At 37.8% G+C, this 26,235-nt stretch overlaps 4 protein-coding genes and 1 long non-coding RNA gene across 7 annotated transcripts; 3 read left to right on the plus strand and 2 right to left on the minus strand.

Moving 5' to 3' along the window:
* Positions 1–801: 801 nt before the first annotated feature.
* LOC125200965 lies at positions 802–4,204 on the plus strand. Its single transcript, XM_048098819.1, has 3 exons — positions 802–2,162; positions 3,195–3,456; positions 3,601–4,204. Exons 1-3 carry the CDS (start codon positions 1,117–1,119, stop codon positions 3,778–3,780), a joined length of 1,488 nt encoding a protein of 495 aa, XP_047954776.1. The 5' UTR covers positions 802–1,116; the 3' UTR covers positions 3,781–4,204.
* Positions 4,205–4,872: 668 nt separating this feature from the next.
* On the minus strand, positions 4,873–6,246 carry LOC125213484 (60S ribosomal protein L37a-1). The gene is made up of 5 exons (XM_048114060.1): positions 6,124–6,246; positions 5,724–5,763; positions 5,367–5,455; positions 5,184–5,266; positions 4,873–5,100 (listed from the first exon to the last, which is right to left on the minus strand). Exons 1-5 carry the CDS (start codon positions 6,124–6,126, stop codon positions 5,037–5,039), a joined length of 279 nt encoding a protein of 92 aa, XP_047970017.1. The 5' UTR covers positions 6,127–6,246; the 3' UTR covers positions 4,873–5,036.
* A 1,963-nt stretch (positions 6,247–8,209) lies between these two features.
* LOC125201110 lies at positions 8,210–9,246 on the minus strand. Of its 2 annotated transcripts, none has more exons than XM_048099039.1 (3): positions 9,104–9,246; positions 8,886–9,003; positions 8,210–8,811 (listed from the first exon to the last, which is right to left on the minus strand). In XM_048099039.1, coding segments are annotated over exons 1-3 (390 nt in total). In that variant the 5' UTR covers positions 9,106–9,246; the 3' UTR covers positions 8,210–8,541. The 2 variants fall into 2 exon arrangements, with proteins under 2 accessions (XP_047954996.1, XP_047955004.1); XM_048099047.1 differs by having other exon boundaries at positions 8,886–9,024.
* Positions 9,247–11,226: 1,980 nt separating this feature from the next.
* LOC125202217 lies at positions 11,227–13,609 on the plus strand. Of its 2 annotated transcripts, none has more exons than XR_007173062.1 (2): positions 11,227–11,487; positions 13,346–13,609. It is a non-coding gene; the product is annotated as an uncharacterized LOC125202217 (long non-coding RNA). The 2 variants fall into 2 exon arrangements; XR_007173063.1 differs by lacking the exon at positions 11,227–11,487 and adding an exon at positions 11,945–12,323.
* Positions 13,610–14,824: 1,215 nt separating this feature from the next.
* LOC125200777 (WD repeat-containing protein 3) lies at positions 14,825–19,838 on the plus strand. Its single transcript, XM_048098540.1, has 12 exons — positions 14,825–15,149; positions 15,599–15,814; positions 15,916–17,022; positions 17,175–17,297; positions 17,591–17,772; positions 17,885–18,116; positions 18,301–18,510; positions 18,700–18,825; positions 18,972–19,040; positions 19,169–19,291; positions 19,381–19,431; positions 19,507–19,838. Exons 1-12 carry the CDS (start codon positions 14,910–14,912, stop codon positions 19,663–19,665), a joined length of 2,838 nt encoding a protein of 945 aa, XP_047954497.1. The 5' UTR covers positions 14,825–14,909; the 3' UTR covers positions 19,666–19,838.
* The last annotated feature ends 6,397 nt before the right edge of the window (positions 19,839–26,235 follow it).

Raw genomic sequence — 26,235 nt, forward strand, 5'->3', positions numbered from 1 at the left:
TATTAAATCTTTTATAAACGTGTCAAAATTTCAAAGAAATCGATATTCTTGCCTTTCTTTTGTTGCTAATTCTTTTAATTCAAATGTCAAATAATTATAACTCTGATTGGACACGAATATGTTTACGTCATTTAATCAATTTCATAATCGTCTCTGAAATGATAATACAATTCAAGAATAATACTTTCGACGTGGATTAACAGAGAATATGATGCTTTTCACTAATTAATTTCGTTGACTAATTAGCACAATTAAGATATGACTAATCAGCCATTTTCAACCGGACGTGGGCATTTTCCCGAATTTGGTAATTGATTCTTGCATCACAAGTATTAATACTATAATCTAAGTCTAAGATAAGTGTTTTTCTATTTTATTATATAATTGAATTTAATACTAAAATAATAAGCATTAATGTAATCGGCTTCTTTCTAACCAATCAATGAGAGATTTTTTCTTATTCCTCAAGTTAAATCCGATTTGACGTGTTTAATTTTTTCCCCTATCCCCTCATTTCATGGTCATAATTCAAATTTGTGGAAACTTCTTCACATTAATTCAAACCTTCAAGTGGTGGACTTGCTAGATATAAATAAACTATTAATATTAATAAATATTTTGTAGTTGGATAATTAATAAATTAATCCCACCGCAAACGGAAATAGCACTTGAAAATAATAACCATTCGCTTCAAGAAGAGAGAGAAGAGCTCTTTATTAACCAAACAAATAAAATTTGATCACTCTTCCAAAAAGGGAAATAAAAAAATAAAAAGAAATTAATAACCATTTATAAAAAAAGGATTTTTGGTTTCTTCCTTTTGCGGCCGGTCGCCTCTGCTCTCAAATTCATCTCACCATTAACTCCTCGCACTCTCCGCTCCTTTCTTCTTCGTCTCTCTTCTTCTCTTCCTCACGCACACACGCACAATCCTCATTTCCATTTATAGATACAATATAAACACACGCCTCCCTATTTTCAAGAAACACAGCTGCTGAATTTCAACATCAATTATCGAGAAAGAGGGAGAAAGGTTTGAAATTGGAGAGAATTTTGGCTTCCCTTTTCGTTGAATTGAAGAAGGGGTTTGTGTTTTGGTGAAATTTTCCATATGTAATGCATCAGAAGAAATCTGAATTACAGATCGGAACAGAAAGCAGCGGCGTCTCTTCCGATTTCAACCCCACCCCACCCCTCCCCCCTTCCTCCCTCACCCAGAAACACAATCCGCCGCCTCCTTCCCCCAATCCCGCCCTCCAAATCCTCATCAACGACGACAATCAGCACCACGACCAGAATGACCCTTTTACCCCCAAGCCCACCCCCTTCAAGCGCCCCCATCTCCAGCACCACCAATTCTCCCGCTCCCTCACCAAGACCCCCACTCTCTCCACCGCCCTCCACCGCTACGGCGTCGACCCGCCTCCAAAATTCAGCCTTTTCCACAACCGCTCTCAGAAGTTCTTGACCCATTTCCACCACCACCTCCGCCACCTCCGCCGCCGCCTCCGCCTCCACCTCCGCCTCATCCTCCTCCTCAGCCTCCCCTTCTTCTACTTCCTCGTATCCCACCCTTCCCGCTCATTCATTCTTGATTTCCTATCCGCTTTCGCCTTCTCGGCCGTCCTCCTCTTTTCCCTCAATTTAGCTGTGCCGAGGCTCCCCACGATCAGGTTGTTCCTTGCCAAGTCCTTGCCGATTAAGATAAACGCGAAGGACCATGTGAGCCGGCCGCATTTGCCCGTGTTTTGGTCGATTGGTTCGAGGCAGAAGGCCGATAAGAAGGCGATTTCCGGGTGCTATGTGCAGGCATACACCAATGGGGATGTCTATGAGGGTGATTTTCACAAGGGGAAATGTAGTGGCAGTGGAGTGTATTACTATTACATGAGTGGGAGGTATGAAGGTGATTGGGTTGATGGCAAGTATGATGGCTATGGGGTTGAGACGTGGGCGAGGGGCAGCCGGTACAGAGGGCAGTACCGGCAGGGCCTTAGGCATGGTTTCGGAGTATATAGGTTTTACACTGGTGATGTTTATGCCGGGGAATGGTCTAGTGGGCAGAGCCATGGGTGCGGGGTTCATACCTGCGAGGATGGTAGCCGATATGTAGGCGAGTTTAAGTGGGGTGTTAAACATGGTCTTGGACACTATCATTTCAGGTGAGAATGATGGCATTTTGCTATGAATTTTATCACATTTACGTGTTGCATCATTGCTTATGTTTTCTTTTTATGATCATTCAATTTGGCATGGTTGGAACTATCTGTGTTTCTTAATATTGTTGCTAAGTGTTATGCACTTTAAACTGCATTACTTCTGGACTGAGTTTTATCTACATTTTGATGTGTTGTACTTGAATTGATATGATTTATGTTAAAGTAATTGCCAAAATCTGCTGCCTTTTGGAATTGCACAAATCAAGTAATATCTTTTAGCCAATTTCTCACTTCCACATTCTTCCCTTTCTCTTGTACCCGAGTGCATTTACTGACTTTTTTTGCTGATGATTTTGATAGAAAGAGAATGTAATGTGTGATGTGAACAAGGAGTTGGAAGAATTGGAATCATTTTGGTTTTATGTTCGGCATTTTTTTATGTGATTCCTAAATGAGAATTCCAAACTTGTATAAAAGTAGACTCATTAACAAAAGGCTATTCAGCTCCTTTGCATTTATGTTGCAATTTCCCAGCTATATTAAGGAAGATAAAGTTGAGGTTCTAGTTGGTTCTTTTCTTTACTTTGTCTTGTTCTGAAATAGCTGAAAAAGAATCTTGCACATTATTTGTTACCCTTTCCTTGTTGCCTTAACGTAGCATTTGTCTTTTAACTGATTGATCATACTTTTGAATGGCTAAGAAACATGAATTTGTCATGTGGAAACTGTGCTATGTTGAGCTGCTCATGTAAGGGTAGAGCCGTAGAGAGACTCACAGACTATGATAAGAACGGGACTCATTATAACTAACCCCTATGTTTATAGATACAAAGAATTTGTACCTAATGATGCACTTGTCTCTTACAAAGCTGAGCTTGCTAAGAGAGTGAATATCTGCATTTTTTAGCAGAATATCATGGTCTTCCATTGCAATGAGTTTTTATATGGATGTTAATTGTTTAGTAGCTCTTCTGGTCCTCAGTTTTCCTCATACATTTGAATTACTGTGTTTGACATTGGTGCTGCTGCTTGCAGGAATGGAGATAGATATGCTGGAGAGTATTTTGCAGACAAAATGCATGGATTTGGGTTCTACTATTTTGCAAACGGCCATCGTTATGAGGGTGCCTGGCATGAGGGGAAGAGGCAGGGGCTTGGAATGTACACTTTCAGAAGTGGTGAAACTCAGTCAGGCCACTGGCAAAATGGAATTCTTGACATTCCTAGCACACAGACCAATGTATATCCCGTTTCGCCTGTTGCTGTCAACCACTCTAAAGTGCTGAACGTTGTTCAGGTAAATTCTTTTATACTAGTATCAATTATGTCTTCACTTTCAATTATAATTGTGTCATTTGATTTCTCATTAGCCTGAAATATGACTTTTGTGTAATCTGAAGTAGTATTATCACATCTAATGAGTTTTCTATCCAACCACCAGGAAGCTCGACGAGCAGCAGAAAAGGCGTATGAGGTGAGCAAGGTGGACGAGAGAGTGAACAGGGCAGTAACAGCAGCTAACAGGGCAGCTAATGCAGCAAGAGTAGCAGCAGTCAAAGCTGTGCAAAAGCAAATGCATCACAAGAACAACAGCGATGACATCGCGATCCCCATCATGTAAGACTGGCCGGTCGCCACCAACTCCCAGCATAACGGATGACTTATATCAGAAAAAAAATAACAAAAAAGAAAAGACGGATGGTAAACTGACGACGCCTCCAATTTTACTATGTTCCCTCGTTCAAACATCATGTGTTTTTCTAAGTGAAAGCTGAATTTCGAGCAGCTTGTTGGCACTGCGGAGAATGGGATTACTCTCCCATGTTCATCTAGCTTCTTTTTTTCTCTTTTCATTTTCTTTTGTTCTTTTTTCTTTTTTTCTTTTTGGCTTCTGTAAAGTTCGAATAGGTATATATATGATTGAGGGCTGGTGCAAAGGGAAAACCCTTACTCAAGCAGCCCTGTATGTGGTGATGATGTAACAAATGAGAAAACTCGAGAGAGAATGTTGTAATATTTCTACTTCAAAAGTGTTGGCTTCACCATTTGCTTGTCTCTCAGTTAGATGGTTCTCTCTAGTAGCAGAATTTGTATTTAAGTGTTGCATTTGGTATGATGAAATGGTATAAGGTAGAGAATAATGGTGATCCTTGAGAAAAGAGGCAGTAATCAAATGAATGAAATGAAAATTGATGATTCCAAAAGAAAGCAGTGATTCTTAAGAAAGAGGTATTAAGCAAATGAATGACATGAAAGTAGAAATAGCTCAAAATTTATTTCCACCATTAGGTCTTATAGTAGCCCTTTTTATCTATTTTTCATAAACTCATTTCTTGGTTTGGAAATTCATGCCTTTCTGTTCTTTTATCAATTTCAATTCATCAACATTGCTCCCAGCACAATTTGTTTCTATTTTTCTTAGAACAGTCTTTTCTTGGTTAGGAATTCATTTCTCTGTTCTTACTCAATTTCAATGTGATATTCATCATCCCATCAAATCAATAATTCTTAGTTAGTGTATTCATCATTGTCAATAGTTCAACGTCTCATGATTTGAGGAATAGTCATAACACGACAGAAATGTTGAGTGAACTAAAATCTTCCAGTTTGATTAAGGAGGAATTGGCTTGGTTCAATGACAATTGACAGCGATCTCATGATGACATTTTAAGTTACTAATACCAGTAAACAAAGCTGAAAGTAAAAATCAAAATGACAGCTAAATTTCCAAGAATTTTAGCAAAAAAAGGAATTTAGAAGTGAAGTACATATAGGTGACTAAAAAAGCTCACCAAATCTTCAAAGTTTAGCTACTACTTCAATTGAAATTAACTCAAAGGGTGGGAAATATGAAAAAAAAAAAAACTTTCACTAAATTTAACTCTCAGTTGCCTCCCTCAACCTTCTGATGGTGCTCCTCACGGTCACAGCACTGGCAGTGCTGAAACACAGAACATAATACAGATTAGCAAATTGAAACAAATAACATAACATCGTTAAAGGCTCATCACCAAAGAATATTACTTCATGGTGTAAGCACCGCCTGCCTTCACTTTGCCACAGTCCTTGCATCCCCAAATGCCAACAGCCTGTCTCTTCACGGCGTACTGTCGTGGAACAAGATAAATTAGAAAATCCTCAAATCAACCAGAGCTGTGTAACATTTTGTCACTGAATAACATAACGCTTTGTCGCGTTGAATCATACCTTTCCGCAGAATTCGCAGAAGTACTTGCTGTGCTGGCTAACTTCCATCTTCTTGATCTGCTTCCTCAAACTAGCACCATACCGGGTGCCTGAAACGCAACGGACACGCATCAAAATATGTCCAAGCAATCAGAAATATAAAAGTTCAGCATCCTAGCTTGCATAAAAACACCTAAATTTTGAGGCAAATTATCATGACATACTAAATATCAACACATTCTTCAGTCCACATTATTCCGAATTAAAACAAATTGGTAAACAAACATCAATGCAAGACCACATTCATCACAGCAAAAACATACATTCTCACTCAAATAAAACAGAACTGCTAGGAAAAACAATAAGCCAATAACATACCGTATTTCCCGACGATCCCAACCTTCTTGGTTCTCTTGGCCTGTACATAGCAACGAATCCAATCAATAACACAGATAATGGATGAAAACAACCGGCAATCAGTTCACTGAGAATCACAAAGAACTAATCGAAAATCACATTTATCACTAACAAAAACTAATTACAAAATGCGAATTTTCATTTCATAGAAATAATTATTTTACATTGATCTCTGAAAACATGTAGCAGAAAACATCATGATAATAGATAATATGACGGAGAACGTCCTATCAAATATCAGATTCAATGTAACTCAGCTCAAACACAGAAAATAGGAAAAAACAGCAATTTTTTGCACCGAATACTCAACACATTGAGATAACACAAATTCACATCGGAGAGATAAACAGAGAAAACTTGCCATTTGAAATTGGTGAAACGGCCGGCTAGACGAGAGGAAAGCAAAAACCCTAGATTTAGCTGCGCGAAGAGAGAGAACGAAACACTAATTGGTGCTCTTATATGAAGACGATATATATTCTAAATTGCATTTTCCACCCCAAACTTTATGCTTTTTTTTTCCGGAAAACCCCTTAAAACTTCGATTTTCACCAATTTTGGGGTATTTTCACCCATTTTTATTGATTTCTCTTTTGAGTTTCCTAGTTTTTCATTATTTTCTGATTTTTAAAATTCCAAAAGAAAAATGATTAAACCCACATAACTGGTGTTGCATAAAATCGTCAAATATACTTTTAAAAAAAATCCTCAACCAATAATAATCGTTGAATGAAGATTCGAATTATCACTTGAGTTCACATTGAAAAGTCCAACAAGTTGTGTATAAATTTCCGCATAAATAGGGACTCTAACCTTGTGAAGAATCATCAACATCCACAACAAAGGACTCCGTACTCATCTCCACTTATATTTTCGCTCTCGAATCTCTACTTCTTACTTTGAGTATTTTATCCTTGCAGGGAATTTGTAATAAGCTACTTGTCTTATTGTACGGTGAAAATATTTGATACTCCCATCAATAGTATAGTGTTATATTTGGCTCTCTCCGGTGGTTTTTTACCTCTATTTGTGGAGGATTTTTCCACCTAAAACATTTAGTATCATTTTTATTGTCTTTATTATTTCTCATTATATTTTGTTGAATTTACACGCTTCTGCACTCTTGTACCCCTGCATATGTAAATGTATAAAAGTTAGCAAAAAGAGGTTAAAGATGAACGAAAATTTTCTATGATGAAAACCATAATTAGTTTTCTAGATGGATGAAATTTCTTATGAGGAGGCTTTAAAGATGCTAACTCCCTTATTACTCGGTGGTCTTTATTCACTATCCATTTATTTCTCTTGTCCTTATATTTAAATAGATTTATAAATTATTACTACGTGTGATTTATTGATAATAATGGTGGATCTATAGAATTGATTATGATAACCCGAAGAGTAAAGAAGGTCGTCTTTAGCGAATAGAGGTAGTATGGCGGTTGTCACTAGCAATGAATGACAGTGAAAGTGAACGAGGTTGGGTTGGGGTGGGAGTTGCCACGCCAATCGGCTAGGGATGTCAATGTAGTCTGGAACCCGTGGGCTAACCCGAATAGCCCGCCAAATTTATAGGGCTAGGGCTGGAAATTTCTAGTCCGATAAAATCAAAACCTGATTAGCCCACACCCGATTAACCCGCAACCCGTTAGGGTCAGACCCGAAAACCCGATAAAATTTCTATTAATCTATTTTTTTACTCCTAATTTGACACTTCATTGATTAATTTTAACTAAAAAAACAACTTTCAATTTTACATTAAATATACAAATTATATATTAAAATTTTATTAATATAATAATTGATAAATAAAATAAAAACTTCAAATTCACTAAAAAAATATTTAAATATTTGAAACATGCATTAAATCTCACGAAATATCTCAAATATTAGCATTTGATCATGTTTATGATTGAGTTTAAGCATATATCTCAAATATAACATGGTTTAAACAATGATCCAATCCATGTATCTAAATAGTCTAAGTGCACTCTTTTGTAGTATGACAACTGGTATTTTTTTGCGCATGTATTATGTGAAGTAAGGACGAGTTGTGTAATTTGGTTAATGACTAAGATTTAGAGTTTGTGATACTACTGTTGTACTGCATATCGACACCAATTTATTTGCTATATTTGTTGTGGACAGTATAATAATTAAACGTATGTTTAATGATAATAGAGCCTAAGTAAATGTGATAATAATTCTTTTTTTTTGAATCATTAGTAAAAGCTCCTAAATCGAATAGAATTATAAGCATGGTTCATTTACTCAATCAATTGCTTCTTCTGATTTTGCATTCCAAAATATTGTTAGCAAACGAAGCATCATCATATCAATATCGAAGCTATATCATAGATCATGGATTACGTTTAGTAAGTGCACCATTGCAATGACTACTACATTTTTCTTACAAACAAATACACTAAAAAACAAGTGCACCCCCAAAATAATAATACACTGATGACATACATACCCGTCGATAACTACTTCAGCTACCCATTATCTAAGCATGCGAACATAGAAAATATCATATCCGATAGAGCTTCCTAAAGTGCATCACATGTGCACACCAAAACAAAAATTACACCATTCATAATGCTAAGGACTACATATTGGATCCACTACAAACCCCTTTATGGGGTTGTTTTACGGGAATTTGGGAGAGGGCTCCAAGAAGCACATGGTGAACCTTACAGTGAAGATCCTAACACCTTCTTCGTCGGGACCATGAGACTAGGTGATTTCGTGGAGGATATCTGGTCTATGTTAACTTGATTCACCTGAAGGAACTTACGACGAACACGCGAGGCTGTGCCCGACGGTGGTGAGTTAACTTCATCAGATCGATAGACATGGCAGTTGCGGTCCTACGAACCGACTGATTTGGCTCGGCGGAGTCAGATAAGACTACGATCTCCGTGTTGTCGGATAGGGTTATGACCTCGGCGGAGTCCTCAACGTTGACATCAAACAGACCGAACACGGTGCCTAGAAGGTTAAATTCTGGCTTATCACGGTAGTAGTAGGCTCCGGCGTATGAGTTCCTCTACAAAGCAGTCACAACATTATATGTTATGAGAAAAATACATGATACAAATATGTGAGTTTAGCATTGAGAACCTTGAATATGTCCTGCCATATTGCTTCATCGGTAACTACGACTTTGTTGACAAAGTCCCAGCATACGCCGTTTGTGGCATCCACCTCGTTGAACATCTCGTAGCACTGCTTAAGAAGCCTGAGGTGCAGCGTGATACCACTGTAGATTGACTAGATCATATCCGAAACGAGTTTATCAACTTAAGAACCTGACAAAGCACATATTTTGGAACACATACATCGACCCAACCACGCCAATTCTTCTTCTCGATGAGAGTTGTTAGGGGCAGCGAATCCATCTCTTGAATCCACTTTCCATTGTAGAAGAACGTTGTATGTGTTGGAATGTGAGAGTTCATATTTCAGAGGGGATGTTTGTCTACACTTGATCTAATCTAACCATCTTAAATAAAATTACATATACAACAACTCCTAAGAAATATTAAATGCGTTGGAAGAACATTTACAACATGGTAGATAATTGTCAAATCCATTAGGGTTAAGTACATAAATTAAGTTTCTCGCCGCCCTACTATTGTGATTACACCGACGTAGGAATGAGAAGTCTTTATTGGGTCAAGTGTTATTCTCCATTGCAAAACATTATCTTCTAAATTGAATGTGTATCGGTCCACAATTTGTGCTCATATTGGTTGCTTAAATCGGTTAAGTATATGCAAAAGTGACACCGATTATGTAGGCGGTAGTTTAGGTTATTTTTGTTTTGGAATCATTAAAATATTTCATACCAATATCTACCATGATCTTTTAAAAATTTGGATATATATGTAGTCGACATCGTAAGTTATTACTTAAAAGGTGAAATCAATAATATATTATATCAGTATATCTACCACAGTAGTTTATGATTGAATTAATCATACTGATATCCGAATTAATGATTAAAGGGATAAAATATTCATTAACTTACTTTTATAAAATATTGCAACCTTAGATCTAAAATATAAAAATTGCCAATATGTTCTTTCTTCTATATATAAATATATTTATGATTTAATTTTGTATTATTTTATTAAATTATGAAATAAACATATAACCGTTTACATGCACTTGAAAATAGAAATGTGATTATGGTCATGCTTTGATTTATAATTTTAAATATAATTGTACGAAGCGGGTGTTGGTATGATTATACTACTAGTTTTTATTTTTGTCCAAAAAATGATGAACATATTTAAAGATTGTATAATATTTTAAAAATGTGATTTAATGAATAACTTTGTTATCATTTTATTAGTGACGATTTAATCCACTAAAATAGCAATATGTTTCCTATATAATATAACCGAGCTCGTTCAAGCATTCAATACTCAACAACCGAATTGGAAAAGGCGTGAAGCAATATTTGTAGGGATTCACACATAAGTTTAATTGCCCACCCACCATTCAGATTCATAACTTGAACCCACCTTCTCCACCACTTCTCCTTTATGTCCGATCATATCATCACCCGTAGAAGAGTGGTGTATAAATTATGGCTTTTTTTGACACAATACACACCCCTTAATTAATCTCCTTCCATAATCACGTATCAAAATAGTTCAAATGGGAGGCGAAGGTGCAAACTACCCCCCGAACGACCCTGACGATTACCACCGACTCCCTACGTTTTTGAAGGTGTACCGACTAGAACGACACATGGGGGAAATGGTATGATATATTCTATTTCAATTTAGATAACAATGTATGTGCGAAATTGTTCTCAACATGTTACTTCACCTTATGTATTTGTAGCGGCCTCCTCTGGAATTTGTTGGGATCCACGGAGGGGACCTTGAGACCTTATGTCTGATTGTAGGTTTGTTTGGCCGAATGAAGTACGATATATTGTACGCCTACTGAAGCTCGCTAATGGGTTCTACTTCTCAACCGGATGACCAGAGTTTATACGTGCTAATGGCATCGAACATGGTGACTATCTTACCTTCACGTGGGTGGATGTTGGAACATTCAACTTGAAGCGGTATGACATGGGCACCCATTGCCCCTCACAGGGTGACATCGATCGTAAGTTCATTTTGGTGGCATTATACTTACTTTACGTTGTTTACGTAACTTGGTCGCGCAATCCAAATGGAGTTATTGACATTACCTAATAGTTGTTAAAGACGACAACCTAGAAGGAAGCTACTCCCCCGATGTCGATATGTCTGATGACTATTATCCGAGGATGACAGTTGTGCCCTAGATTTCTGTAATATCCTAAACTAATTAGAAGTAACATAAAATAGAAAAATAGGATAAAGAAAATGAATAAAGAAAAATGATAGAAGAATATTGATTAGTAGTTTAATACGTGTCTTGTTTGGAAGAAAAGAGGAAAAGAAAAAGGACTTGAGAATTAGAGAATAGAATCAAATCATCTCTTTCTCACCTATTCTCTCTCTCTCGCTCCACGCTACTCCCTCCTTCGTTGTAAGAAAATTTCACAGCTCTCATACTCCCTCCGATCAGCCACTGCGAAACCTCTAGCCACTCCACTGTGAAACATGTAGCATGCACCACTCATCCAAGCTCTCAATCCCCCCTAGTTTTTCTCAATTTTGGAGCTGAGGTTGCAAACCCACCTCCACTTAACTTTTCAAATTTATTGATTTTAGAGGTTAGACTCTTCCATAACCTCCTTAATCTTGTTTCTAAGCATAGCAGTGATGTTAATTTGATGTGATTCTTGTTGATGGGTCGAAAATTAGGGTTCTTGGATTTGGGGGTTTTGTGGTTTTGATGCTTTTGTGTAATTTGACTATGGAATTATGCAATTGGAAGTATGTTATGATATTTAAGTATGAAAACGATGGAAAATCTTAGTTTGGGATAGTATGTGACCTTAAGCTCTTGATAGTGATTTTAAAGTTATATTCTTGATGGTTTTGATATTGTATAAAGTTGGGACTGCCTTGTGGTGAAGTTTGACGTTGATATTTGTTTCATATTCAAGCTGAAAATTCTTAAAAATGATTTGATGAAAGAGGTTTAGTTGTTGATTGTTATCAAAAGGTTTAGAATTGAAGTTTTAGCTTCAAGATGTAAATATTTTGTGTTAACTTCAAAATGAAGTGGTTGTCCCATATTTGTAAAATTAATTAGATTTGTTTTATGGAGAAAAATGAAATTGTGAGGTTTATATTTTTGGGACAACAAAGCATAGCTTTCATTTTCTAAAGTTATTGAATAGTATTATCAAATTTCCTTGCTTCTTGTTGGTATAAATAAAGTTAGAAATGTTTTAACTTGTATATATGTTTTAATTTTGTGTTGAAGAAAATAGTATAGAAAGTGAAATAAATAAAGGCAATGATTTGGTTTTACTTATGTGTATTTATAAATTGTATATGTGATTGTTTGAAATTAGATTAACTGAGTGCAAGCACAAGTGAGGGAAAGGGGCACATCCATGGTTGACTAAACAAGTAATAGAGTTTTTGTTGACGTGTACATGTAGTGTACGCGTGTTCTAGAATTTAATTCCTTTAACTTCGATAAATATTACTACTTGTTTGTGTGATTCGTATGCTTATGCAATAGAACTTAAAAATAATTGTGTGGATTGTATGCTTCAAGGTAAAGTGACAGAAACGGTGATATTGAATGATGAGATACTGAAATTGTTGTTTGGTATTTCTTGTGAGATGCAAAGTGATTTAGATAGTTATATATGTGTTGAATAAAGTGAAAGTTGATATTGAATAGTTGTGTTATGCCCCATTTCTTGAGTGAATCACATGGTATAGTTGGCATGCCATAAGACAACAGTACTGCACACATGTTTGATCATTCGTCTTCTGGATAACCGAAACGATAGTCTATATGATATGTTGATAGTTGACATGTACCCTATATGGGTAGTAATATATGACAGTTGCCTTGCGATAGGCCATATGAGAGATTACAATGTTCGATATGGACGTACATGATAGATGCCCTCATCGGGCAACTTATAGTGTCCGTGTACCCATGTCCATCACTAAGCATAACTTTGGGGGCTGAATGTGATATTTGATTTAGAAATAATATTCTTGGTGCTTTAAATTCTTTAAATAGTTATGTTTCTTACAGTATAATTATGTTGATGAAAGAAAGTGACCGTTGACAAGATTATTTGTTTATATCATGTTATATGGCTTGATTGATAGATGGTAGATAGTTACTAGTGAAAGTATTACGTGATAAATATGATAGTGTTGTTTTACATGATGAAGATGTTGTTTTATTGCAAACGATATATGTGATTCTTTTAAATCATTCAAGCTGTTATGAATGCTTATATTGAGTGATATTATTTTTTTGAACTTGTATATTGATGCCGGACATAATTTGAATAGGTGTGGTACGACATTCCAGGTAGTAAAGTGTTTACTTTGTGATAGTGATATAGATTGAAGTTTTAGAGATTTTATTCTAGATGTGATTACACTACGAGCTTTTCGAAGCTCACCCCCCTTTTCTTCTCCCTCTTGTAGAGTATAGAAGCGAGTGATCTCTCTTGTGGGCAGCTGCACATGTCAAGTCACTATCCTCCTTTTTGCTGGTACAATTGGAATTCTCACGTGGCATACTTAGGCTAATTTTTGGTTGTTTATAGTTAGTTTGGAGATGTAAGGTTATGTAACTTTCTTTTGCTAATGGGGTTGTAAGTAATTATCGAAGCATGTTATCGTTATAGTAGTAAATGGTTGTGTTAACAGGTTTAGTTATTTATATAATAGTGTTGTATGTTGAGTGTTTGCAAAAAGAAAAAAAAAAGTTATACAAGTTAAACAGATAGGTTTTTGTTTATCAATCGTATCGAGATGTGACACCACTTATTTGGTTAAAACTAATCGAGTAAGGGGTGTTACAATATCGACAGCTATCCCACTTTTGTGCTAACACTCACGAACACAAACAACAACCGCTCCATTGAGATTCCCTACCGCTTTTGGCAACGCTATATCCGAATGGGAGCACTTCAAGCCCCTGAACATTTGTTGGTAGAAGGAGGAGACATGGTGGGTTACTCTCAACCACAACGCATCCGAGATATGGGTGAAACAAGGGTGGAGTCGGTTCAAAATCGATAACCATCTGGTCGAAGGAGTGTGCTACCATTTCAAGCTTGTTGATGCGGATGATGTCCAATTCTCTTTGTGGTTTGAGCGTCCGTAGAGATGGTGGAATTATGCAAGTAATATAGACAGTAACTAGGCTTATGGATCTCTTATGTATGCATGTGTGTTACATGGTGCTAGTAGTCCCATTAGATCATGACAAATTTTGCTCGTGATGATAATTTTGGCTCAAATTAAGCTAAACAGGACCAAATGCCCGACTGAGCAATTCGTACTCCTCATTTCACCCGAAAGGGGATTATGCTCTCAAGCTCTGTACAAGAATTATCTGAACATTCTCAAATCACAAATCAATTTTTATGATATCAAAGTCAAAACTTACATATAAGTATACAATATACTCCCTCTGTCCCACTAGAAATGAAACGTTTTCCTTTTTTGTCTGTCCCAATAAAAATGAAACGTTTCTAAAAATGGAAACAAGGCTCTCTCTACTTTTTCTTCTCTCTTACTTTACTCTCTCCTCATTAACTCACAAAACAACCCTACATAAAATCTTGTGCCGAAAAGCAAATGTTGCATATTTAATGGGACGGAGGGAGTATATTATAATTCTAGCAATTAAAAAAAAACACATTCTATCTGTATGTCATTCAAATTAATACTATCATTTCACAATTTATTTATTATGTTTGATTAAATTAATTAAATAAATAATTATATAAAGAGTATTTTTATAAAGAGATCATTAAAAGTTAGTAGTATTACCAAATATAATTTGGGCTTAACTGATATAATTATTTAACTTATTGAATTTGGGCCCAAGTAAAAGCCCAAACATGATAAAACAAACCCTTTCTCCGGCGCCTCTCTCTTTCTCACTCTCTCTAACGTTCTCTTCTTTCTCACCGTCTCTCTTTCACTCTCCGCGGCTCCGGCTAGTCCTGCAGCCGCCGACGCCACGCAATAAGAAGCCATGGTTAAGGCATACCTGAGGTACGAGCCCGCGGCGGTGTTCGGGGTAATCGTCTCGGTCGATTGTAACATAACATACGACACCTCCGGCAAACACCTCTTAGCGGCGGCGCTGGAGAAGCTCGGACTGTGGCACGTCCGCCAGGGAATCTGCACCAAAGCCCTAGCGCCGACACCTTCCTCCACCTCTCGCGGCCCCAAGCTCGCCGTCACCGCCATCGCCGCTTCCCACTCTTCCCTGGTATTGCTTCCTATATGTTTACTTCAAACCACTGATCGCTTAGCTTCTATTTACAACTATGAGCTGAATCTGATTATCAATGCGACGACGTTTGGTTTTCACTGATAAAGTTTTTATACATGAATTGAAGATACGAAACTTTTAACTTCTATTGTTAATAGAAAATTGATGTTTGCAATCCATATAATTCATCTTGACTGATACATTGGGGAATGCTGTTACGTTGGAATAATTATGAATGTAATTTGGATTTCAGATTGCAGGTGGATAATAGAAAATTGATTGTTGCAAATTCATCTTGACTGATACATTTGGATTTAAGAAGTTAATACTAACACTTCTATTGTTAATAGAAAATTGATTGTTGCAATCGATATAATTCATCTTGATTGATACATTGGGGAATGGTGTTATGTTGGAATAATTATCAATGGAATTTGGTTTTTCAGATCGCAGGTGGCTATGCCGATGGTACTGTAAGAATATGGGATAGTGAAAAAGGAACATGCGAGACCACCCTAAATGGACATAGATCGGCAGTGACAATTCTTCGGTACAATAAGCTTGGAGCTTTACTTGCTTCAGGGAGCAAAGACTGTGACATTATTATATGGGATGTAATTGGCGAAACAGGTTTATTTCGCCTCCGAGGGCATCGTGACCAGGTTTATGTGATTTCATGAGTATATCATCATTATAGGGTCTCATCTTGAATTTTTTTAAGATGGAATTTTCTCACTTTTGCTCTTTTTCATTTTTGAAATAGGTCACTGATCTAGTGTTCCTAGATTCCAGTAAAAAGTTGGTCAGCTCCTCAAAGGACAAGTTTTTGAGAGTTTGGGATCTTGAAACACAACATTGCGTGCAGATAGTTAGTGGTCATCATAGTGAAATTTGGTCAATTGATATTGATTCTAGTGAAAGATATTTAGTGTCTGGGTCAGGTGACTTAGAGCTCAGGTTTTATTCAATTAAGAATGATGCAGCTGATGGAAAAATAGACCCTGAAAAAACTGCATTGGATGTTGAAAATGGAAATACCTCTGCCGGAAACAAATGGGAAGTTTTGCAGCATTTTGGTGATATACAGCGTCAGAGCAAGGATAGGGTTTCCACGGTCCGGTTCAATAAAGCTGGCAACTTACTAGCCTGTCAGGTTGCTGGAAAAATTGTTGAGATATTTCGTGTTTTGGATGATTCAGAATCTAAAAGGAAGGCCAAAAGGAGAATCAACAGAAAGGAGAAAAAAACTTCTAAAAATAAGGCTGAGATAAGTGAAAATGGAAATACTGATATGGAAATTGAAGAGAGTAGTGAGCTCATAGTTACAGTCCCTGACATCTTCAAGCCTCTTCAGCCCTTACGAGCTAAGAAGAAGATATGCTCTATATCCTTTTCTCCTATAACTGCAAAAGGCTCGCTGGGAACTTTAGCATTGTCTTTAGACAATAATTCATTGGAAACTTATTCAATTGACAACAATTCTTCAGAAAGGACAAATGCAATTGAGCTCCAAGGACATCGTTCTGTTGTTAGAAGTGTAACTCTTAGCTCAGATAATACTCTTCTGATGTCCACAAGCCATAGCTCGATCAAAATATGGAACCCTAGCACCGGGTCTTGCCTGCGAACTATTGATTCAGGTTATGGATTGTGTGGCCTCTTTGTACCTGGTAATAAGTATGCAGTTGTAGGCACAAAAAAGGGGACGTTGGAAATAATTGATGTAAGAAGTGGTACTTGTGTTGACATAGTTGAGGCTCATGGGGGTGACGTCAGGTCTATTGCTTCAACACCAGATGGTTTTGTCACTGGGAGTGCAGACCAGGATGTCAAGTTTTGGGCGTATGATTTTACACAGAAACCTGGTCAAGTATGTTTCTTTTCTTGTCATGTTTCATCCATCAAATCCTCTGCTGGTTTCCATACTTCATTACATATACATTCATATTTGATATTTGTATGTTAGTTTTTCATATGCAAGTAAATGTTCATAATCATGTCTTAATTATTTTGTTTCTACAGGATCATAAACATCTGACAGTATCTCCAGTGAAAAATTTGAAAATGAATGACGATGTTGTTGTAATTGCTGTCAGCCCAGAGGGCAAACATATTGCAGTTGCATTGTTGGATTGCACAGTGAAGGTTTGATGACTCTTTTAAGTTGCTTATGTCATATTAGATTCTCATGCATTTCCACCTCAAACAGAGTTGTATTTGTTTGCATGTCATAGACGATATTGATTGCTCCATTTATAGATAAATCTTCTGGTTAGCTAATTTAAATCTGTATCCTTGGGAGTTAATACATTTACTAGTAATTTGTGTATAAATGAATATTTTTGTCAGCGTAGGAATGTGGCTGTGGTTTCAACCTTTTGTATCTACACTCTCATGCTTTAGTTATGTTTGTGGCCTTATTCCTTACATTGGTACAGGTCTTCTTTATGGATACCCTTAAATTTTTCCTCTCACTGTATGGCCACAAGCTGCCCGTGTTATGCATGGACATATCTTCTGATGGAGATTTGATTGTTACTGGCTCTGCGGACAAAAATCTGAAGATTTGGGGTCTGGATTTTGGTGACTGCCATAAGTCCCTTTTTGCTCATGCTGAAAGGTAATGGCACTTGGGAGAAATTTGTCAAGAAGTCCACTTCCACTGATTATCTTTTCCATCTCCTGATACATTATTCGGATTTGCTAAATCGGAATTGCTATTTTCATTGCAGCGTCGAGGCAGTTAAGTTTGTCAAAAATACTCATTACATGTTCAGCGTGGGAAGAGATCGCGTAGTGAAATATTGGGATGCAGACAAGTTTGAGTTGCTTTTAACTCTTGACGGTCATCATTCTGAGGTCTCTTGTCTTGCAATCAGCAATCATGGGGATTTTCTGTTAACAGGATCTCTTGATAGATCTATCCGCCGTTGGGATCGTACTGAAGAGCCCTTTTTCATCGAGGTAGTGTATTTATTTTAGTTGGGATGTACACATTTTTCTTTCAATATTTAGTTAACATATTTATTTTAGTTTGATTATCTAATAATTTCATTGTAAGATAGAGCCTAATCTATGTGAAGTTTATTTGTAGTTCCTTGTCTTTGTAAGACAGCCTAATGTATGTGACTCATTATGTACTTTGCAGGAGGAGAAAGAAAAGAGGCTGGAAGAGATGTTTGAAACTGACACTGATAATCCATTTGAGACTAAGTATGCCCCTAAAGAGGAATTACCAGAAGAGGGGGCTGTGGGATTAGCAGGTAAGAAAACTGGAGAAACTGTAACAGCGGCAGACTCCATTTTGGAAGCACTAGATATAGCAGAGGAAGAACTGAAGCGTATTGCCGAACACGAGGTGTTATATATTTTTTATCATGTGATTGTGCAAGTAAAGAATGATTTCGCTTGTACTTTAGTCTAAGATTCATGTGTGTATCTGTGTCTTTCTCTTACTGTTATTGATGTCCCTTCAGATTTGAACAGCCATACAAAAGCTGAATCCATTACGAATGTCATCATGAGTCTTTTTATATTTTGTTTTCAGGAGAGATCAAAAGGAAGGGCTGCTGATTTCCAGCCAAACATTCTTATGCTTGGCCTTTCTCCATCTGAGTTTGTTTTGCGTGCAGTATCAAGTGTTCACACCAATGATTTGGAGCAGGCATTGCTAGTAAGTTCGGCTGGTTTTGCTAGTAACATTCTATACTTGGCCTTTCTCCATCTGAATTTATCATCAATATCTCTTAATCTGGTATTGTGTGTTCCTCATTTGGGGAGAGAAGTATAATCTGTTTCTTTACTCGTACAATTTCTCAGGCTCTGCCATTCTCCGATTCCTTAAGGATTCTATCCTATTTGAAAGAGTGGATTTCTCACCCTGAAAAGGTCAGTGCATTGTAGACTTAAAAGTATTGAATATGATCACTGGAGCAATGATCCATCTCTGATGGCTGCTTTTCTTATATTACTACCATACGAATCGCATAATCATTTGGAGTTGTTTCTGTTGTCAGGTTGAGCTTGTTTGTCGGGTTTCAACTGTGTTGCTACAGATCCATCATTACCAACTGACCTCTACTATCTCCGCCAGGCCCATCTTATCTCTTCTCAACGACATCTTGCACGCAAGGGTCAAGGTAATTTTTGAATGAAATTTGATTTAAGCTATAAAACCTTAGTTTGATTCTTGGATTCTGAATAAAACTTGATGTTTATTTCTTGTCAGGAATGCAAAGATACATTAGGGTTCAACTTGGCGGCAATGGACCATGTAAAGGTAGTTAGACCTGATCGAACGATTCCCTCATTATTGATTTCAATTGCTAACAATAAATTGTAATTTCTCTCCCAGCAATTGATGGCTGCAAAGTCTGATGCACCGTTTCGGGATGCAAAAACAAAATTAATGGAGATTCGCGCACAGTACGCGCACCATGCGTTGCAAACTAGAGAGCAAAGAAGGAAGAAGAAGAAGCAAAAGAAGGTGGATGACGGCCACGTTTGGTCGTGATTCTTCGGTAACAATACATGTTGTAGCCTTATATGTGACGTTCAAATGAGCATTCATTGTGTAAACTGTAAAGTATATTCCTCTAGATTTATCTCACTGTAACCGGAGAATCTGGCCTTCTGCTGGTGAAGTTTTGATAGTCTGCTTTATGAGAGAGTGATGAGTTATTTTTATGCTGTATGAATTATATGATCGGGCATTTCAAAAATTTTGTGCGTCTGGCTTCCGTTTTATCCCTCTTTAATTGGCGTTTACTTAATTTTAAATTTAAGAATCAAATGATTATAATAAGTGCAAGTATTTTATCATGGAATTATTGAAATGAGTGTATTGGTATTTCATACGATGACTAAATCAGTCCTACAGTGAAATTAAATAGGAATAAAGAATCTTAAATATTCCTATAAAATAGCTGAAAAAGTAAAAAAAAACTAGAGATATTGGCTCCTAACTACAGAAAGTTGAATTTTTTTCATGAAATTTCAACTTGGCAAATAATACCATGGACTTTATGTGAGTTAAAATTTCGGCTATATTAATGGGTTGAATAATAATTTTGGAAGATGTGTTTCAAGAAAACTATCCTCAAGGACCGAAGAACTTGAAGCTCTCAAAGTTGATAAAACATTACAAAACATATTGGTATCATGATATTATTTTCTGAAATTTTTTTGCAGATGAAAATAACAAACTAAAGCAAAGTTCATGATATTTTATTGCCATGTTGAAAGTTCGTGGGAAAATAACAAACTTATGGAAAATTTTCCTCTTTCGGAAATCTATATTATTTGTTAGACTTGTGATGGCTCAATCAAGAAGGTGAAGTATGTTTGAGAAGCTGGAATTCGATGTTCAGCAACCGTTTGATCGGTTTTAGTTAAAAGCTTTTAATCTCCACCGTTAGATCAAAGTAGCCGTTAGATGGGATTTTAAAAAGCTGTTAGAGTTGTTAAGTAGTTACTTCAATTCATACTCTTTCCCTGATCTGTTTTGTCGATATCGAGCACAATTCAAGAGCATTACTTCAATAAAATCTCGATTACTTTTCTGCTACTACGAGAAGACGATGGCTTCAAGATTCGAAGCTGAGAAGTTTACAGGCAAGAACGACGTCGGATTATGGCGCATGAAAATGTGAGTAACAGGGACTTGCAACGGCACTGGAGGTTGAAAGCAAAGAAGATAAGCCGAAGGTCGATGTTGATAGGAAGCTAATTTCAAGAGGGATGAGATCGAAACAAAGGCGCATAGCGTGGAAGACTCTACACGAATCATCGATATTTTGAACATTACATTAACGAGCTTATCAAATAGGTCAAGACGCGAGACCAAATGTCTGAATTAGGTCAGTCTCCTTTGGCTGGTTGATGATCTTTTCAAACATTCCTTTCAAATCATCGCGGGAAATCATCGCCCCAAGGATCCGGTCCTCGATAGCTGAACAAGATTTCTTACGTTGGTTGCTCTCATTTGAAGAAGAGAACACCAGTTCAGATAAACGCTCCTTCTCGGCTTGCCTGCAGTACTTGTCGGCCTCAGTCGTCCCAGAAGTCATCAGATGGTATGTGTAGACAAACTTCTTCTGCCCGATCCTATACGCACGACATATTGCCTGCCTTTCCACAGAGGGATTCCAGACGACGTCCAACAAGACTACCCTCGAAGCCCCAACCAAGCTTATCCCCTCAGAGCAACACTTGGTCGACGCAAGCATGACCTTGGATTCACTCTGTGGATCATTGAACAAATCTATAGAAACCTGACGCTTTTTTTGGTTACGCTTCCCGTGAATGTGGAGAACTTCTCTACCTTCGACCCACTCGAAGACTTGTTTCAACTGTTCCTTTATAAGCTCAAGAGGTTCACTATACTGGCTGAATACAAGCACTTTCTCTTTCACTGCCATGCTGTGACGAAGTAGCTCCACGAGAAATCTTGTCTTGACACCTTCGTTGGGATCGAGCTTAGATGCCTCAACTGCAGCCATGTCCAGTCCAACAACTCTTCGATCTTCTGTTGTACATCGTAGGAAGAGGTATGGATGCACGGATATCAGAGCAACTTCGTATTGAAACTTAAAGTTGTTGGAACTTTCTAATGTCTCAATCAAGCTCTTCTGCAGCATAGGGGGTTTGAGGAGGACAACGCAATCTCTCAAGCCCGGGAGACTCTGCTGAAGAACGGCGCCTCTGTACAAATGAACAAACGGTGACATGCAACTTTTTAGGTATTCCACATCTTCTGAGACGAAAGAAGATTTCCAATGCTCTCCCTCATGTTTACTACTCGATGACATTTTCTTTGGCACGAACATCTTCTTTCGTGCAAGCACATCTGCAATGGCCGGCCTGACTATGCGCAACGTGTTGAAGAGTTCGCCAAAGTTGTTTTGGAAAAGTGTTCCAGAAAGAATCACGCGCTTCTCCGTCTGAAGCTTGAGGAGAACGTTCCAAATGCTACTCTTATCGTTTCGAGGAGTGTGCCCTTCATCAAGAACAACCAGTCCAGGCATTTCCAAGAGAATTCTTCTCATCTTCTCGTTATAATCACTATCACCACACTTTCTCTTCTTGTTTCTCTTCCTTTTTTTGTTTCTCTCGCTCGTTAACTGCTCAAACAAGTCATAGCTGATTCCGAGAACGCTCCCTCCCTTGCTCCAAGACCATATCTTTATCATACGAATAGCTTCCGGTTCTTTACTTCTGTTCTTAGGAAGGCACACCAGAGCATTTTTGTCCTCCTTACCTGACAACTCAAGCTTGCTCAGGTTATGAAATGGGAACTCAACATTCCATTTCTTGAACTCTTCTTCCCAGGCAAGGAGAGTGCTGGCTGGGCTAATAATCACGGGCCTGCAGTTCGGGAACATTTTGAAGTAAGTCTCAACAAAAACTATAGTCAAACGCGTCTTCCCAGTCCCCGGAGCATGAGATATTATGCATCCGCCCACTCCAGCTGGATCGGTGCTCTTCAGTTCATCAAGATTGATGCTTCCTGCCAGGTTTGTCCATAGAAATTCGAATCCATCTCGCTGGTGCTCATACAAACTCTCTCGTATACCTGATTTGATGCTCCAAACAGTACCAATAGCAGTACAACGATTGCGAGAATCAGCATCATCATTGGTTGGAGGGCATATGTGAAGTTCATCATTCTCTAGACATGGTTCTGATTCATAACATCTTTTTCTTTCCGATCCCCTGTAAGTTCTCTTCGCCTATATAAAGCGAATAGAAATGAAATTCAATTTACAGAAAGTATTTTATTCCAGCAGTAGTTCACAATTTTATTGATAATAGTATGATATGGATACCAGTCATATAAAATACACTAACCCATTCAGGCATGACATCCTTCGGCCCAAGTTCCACATGACGGCAGAATTTACATATTAGTCCTTCATCATCTTCTAAGACTAATTCATGTTTCCCTCTGGAACATCTTGCATGCTGAGTTTCTTCACGAGGAAATTTTTCGTTTTCTGAAATTTCCTGCAACTCATGAAAAATGGTGTCAAGTCATAATCTATTTTCTTAATCATGCTTGTTTGCTAGAATGAGGAGCAACACACAAAGAATAGTCTTATCAAATATTGAAAGCGAATGGTTTAGGATGTAATGCTTTAGCTAGACCAACCTCGGGGTTGTCAAATGATTGTTGTTCATCCAATGCCCACACACAGTTTAGTTCACAAAATAACCTGTCAATCTCTTTTTCATAATCTGATTTTTCCTCCTGTTCTGGTATCTTGTCTTCAAACCTGAACTTCAGTGGAAGAGTAGTTTGCATTTGAGATGCAATATTTAGTTTACTTTGCAATACATCATCTGCAAGCATACTGCATAAATCTGAAATCAAAATAACTTGGCAATATTAGCAATAAAATCTTTCATGTACGACGTACATCAAAGAAGGGAAGGAACACAATCGAAGTTATTTTGATAGAATATTTTGTAGTCATGATTTGATTAGCTCTTTTTGAAATAGATATGTTATTATTCCCAAACAAATCACTTTATTACCCTTGACTTGTTTAGATAATACTTTCTTTCTTGTCATTGGCACCTCGATTTCATCAGCCATATCTATAGCCTCAGCCTCAGCAGAATCATGTGAATCTGAATCAGCTCTTTTTGAGTAGGCGGGAGGAACATCCTCATTTGGTCCGGTTGGAACCTTCTCTTCACTAACCATGCGCGTTAGTTTATCCTCAGCACATCCTGCTGCTTCACTTCTTTCCTTAGTAGCATCATCACTATGAAAATAACCATCATTCGATTGGGAATGAAGAGCTGCCTCATCTGCTCCAGTTGGCACACTCGTTTTAGCCATGTCTTCAGACTTGGCACAAACACAAAAATTCAAACTGGTTAATTCAGCACTTTCCTTAGAATCATCAGCACTATGATTGCAGCCGTTTTGAGTATTTGAATGCTTTGAGCATGTATCTTCTTTCAAGCCATCTTCTGCATCAGTGTCATGGTGAAAATTTGTATCCGTTTCTCCATTCTCTTCACAGATTTCGCATGCCTCATCATCTTTTGAGTCGGAGGGAGGAACTGCTTCATTTTGTCCGGTTGGAACCTTCTCTGAAGTTTCTGCTGCTTCATTTCTTTCCTTATGACCATCGTTCGACTGGGAAAGAATAGCTGCCTCATTTGCTCCAGTTGGCATGCTCTCATTAGCCATGTCTGCAGTTTCAGCACAAGCATATAAATTCGAACTGTTTAATTCAGCACTTTCCTTAGAATCATCAGCACTATGATTGTACCGTTTTGAGTATTTCTCACTTTCAATCCCTCTTCTGCATCAGCATCATAGTGAAGAGTTGTATTCATTTCTTCGTTCTGTTCACGGACTTTGCCTGCCTCAACGTGCAAGCTCACCAGCTCTATGTCATTGTCAGAACTCTCCACTTCAAAATCAGTTGATAAACCCAACGAGACATTGCCAACTTCTGATTCCTCTTTTATGCTCCTCATCTTTGATCGAGTCCGCCCGACTTCAGAATATTTCTGAGATGTACTAACATCATTACTATTGGACTCAGTGCTCGAGGAAGAGCAAAGAACTTCGTTTGAGTCAGATTTTTTTCTCTTTTTTCTGTTTCTATCATTCTTTTTAGAATATGACATTTTCGTGCTCTCTCTTCCGACATTCTTTGCAGAAGTGGAAGCAGTATGTTCATCATCTTGTTCTTGACAGGCTGAGGGCCCAACCTCCAAAGCAAGTCTTCTCAAATCCCTAAACTCGGACTCATCATTGTTCACTAAAGAAAGAACAGAGATGTAAACACATAAATTGTCATGCATCCTTCAAGCAACATTAAAGAAAAACTGTTTATAGGTAAACTAAAACAAAAAAAAAAAAAAGACTAATAAAGAAACACTAAACTACTGAAGTAAAATAAAATTACCCTTTTGCTTCTTTATATGATCTGCAATGATCCTTTCTGGACTACTCTGACAAGGGTGAGGCTCCCCAACGGATGTGTTGGCATCGTTAAGAGTCATACTCTTTCTTGATCTCGTAACGCGCTTTTGGGGGACACGACACATGAGGTCCTGCGCTAGCTGCTTCTGTCCCCAAAGCTGCAGCTCTTTCTCATAAATTTTTGTGAAGTCGTGTTGCTTCAGCCCCTTGTTTTGCTTCACTTTGATTTCATATTCTTTCCATCGTAACGTTGACAGAAGACGATCATCAAACACATTGAATTGTCTTGCAACGAGGTGTGGTCTATGATGTACCACATAGTTGTTGCAAAACATTGGGGCTAGAAGAGTCCCAAATTGCACTTGAGGTCGTAGGGAACGAGGCAAGAGGGACGGAGAGTACGGTGACCATAAGATATCCTGCTCATGCAAGCAACTCAAAATTAAATCCGAGTTCAAGTTTAAAACAAGTTAGAGGTAACTATATAATCAACTTACATCTTCAGTGAGATTTTGAAGAATCTCTTTTACTGCCTCTGTGTTCATGACTCTGCGACTGTGAGAAATCCTTTGCACTTTCTCCACAACCCAAAGCAGGAGAGGCACTCTACGCTCCTCCTGCTTCAACTCAACTCCAATGGCTTCTCGCAACTTTGGGATGCGAATCAAGAAAAAACACTACCAAAAAATAGCAAAAATTTAATGGTCGAAACATATTGTCACGTAGTATGTCTATCAATACGTCAAAACCAGTAATCAAAACAAACAGATTAACATACCATAAGCACCCAAAGGTTTCCATCAACCACCCTCTTAGGAGGATTTACACCCTTACAGTTACTTATCCCCGAGTAGAGAAAGGCTAGCAGCGCTGCTCCCCAAGCATACGAGTCGACATCTTCCAATTTTTCGACGAATTGGACATAGGTGGTGTCGATTTTCCGACCAGAAGAGGGTGGTACGATGAAGCATGAGATGATAATAAGTAACACGGCAATCTTTCTCTTCCTATAATCATTGGTCACATCCTCTGCAATGCCTCTCAGTTGCTCCATGGATACAGTTGTGTTATTCTGTTCCCCAAACACCCGCGTGAAGGCATGTTCGTCGCGACTATTGGAGTTGATCACTGGTTGAC

The sequence above is a fragment of the Salvia hispanica genome, chromosome 1 (assembly GCF_023119035.1).
Source record: "Salvia hispanica cultivar TCC Black 2014 chromosome 1, UniMelb_Shisp_WGS_1.0, whole genome shotgun sequence".
Taxonomy (NCBI): Eukaryota; Viridiplantae; Streptophyta; class Magnoliopsida; order Lamiales; family Lamiaceae; genus Salvia; species Salvia hispanica.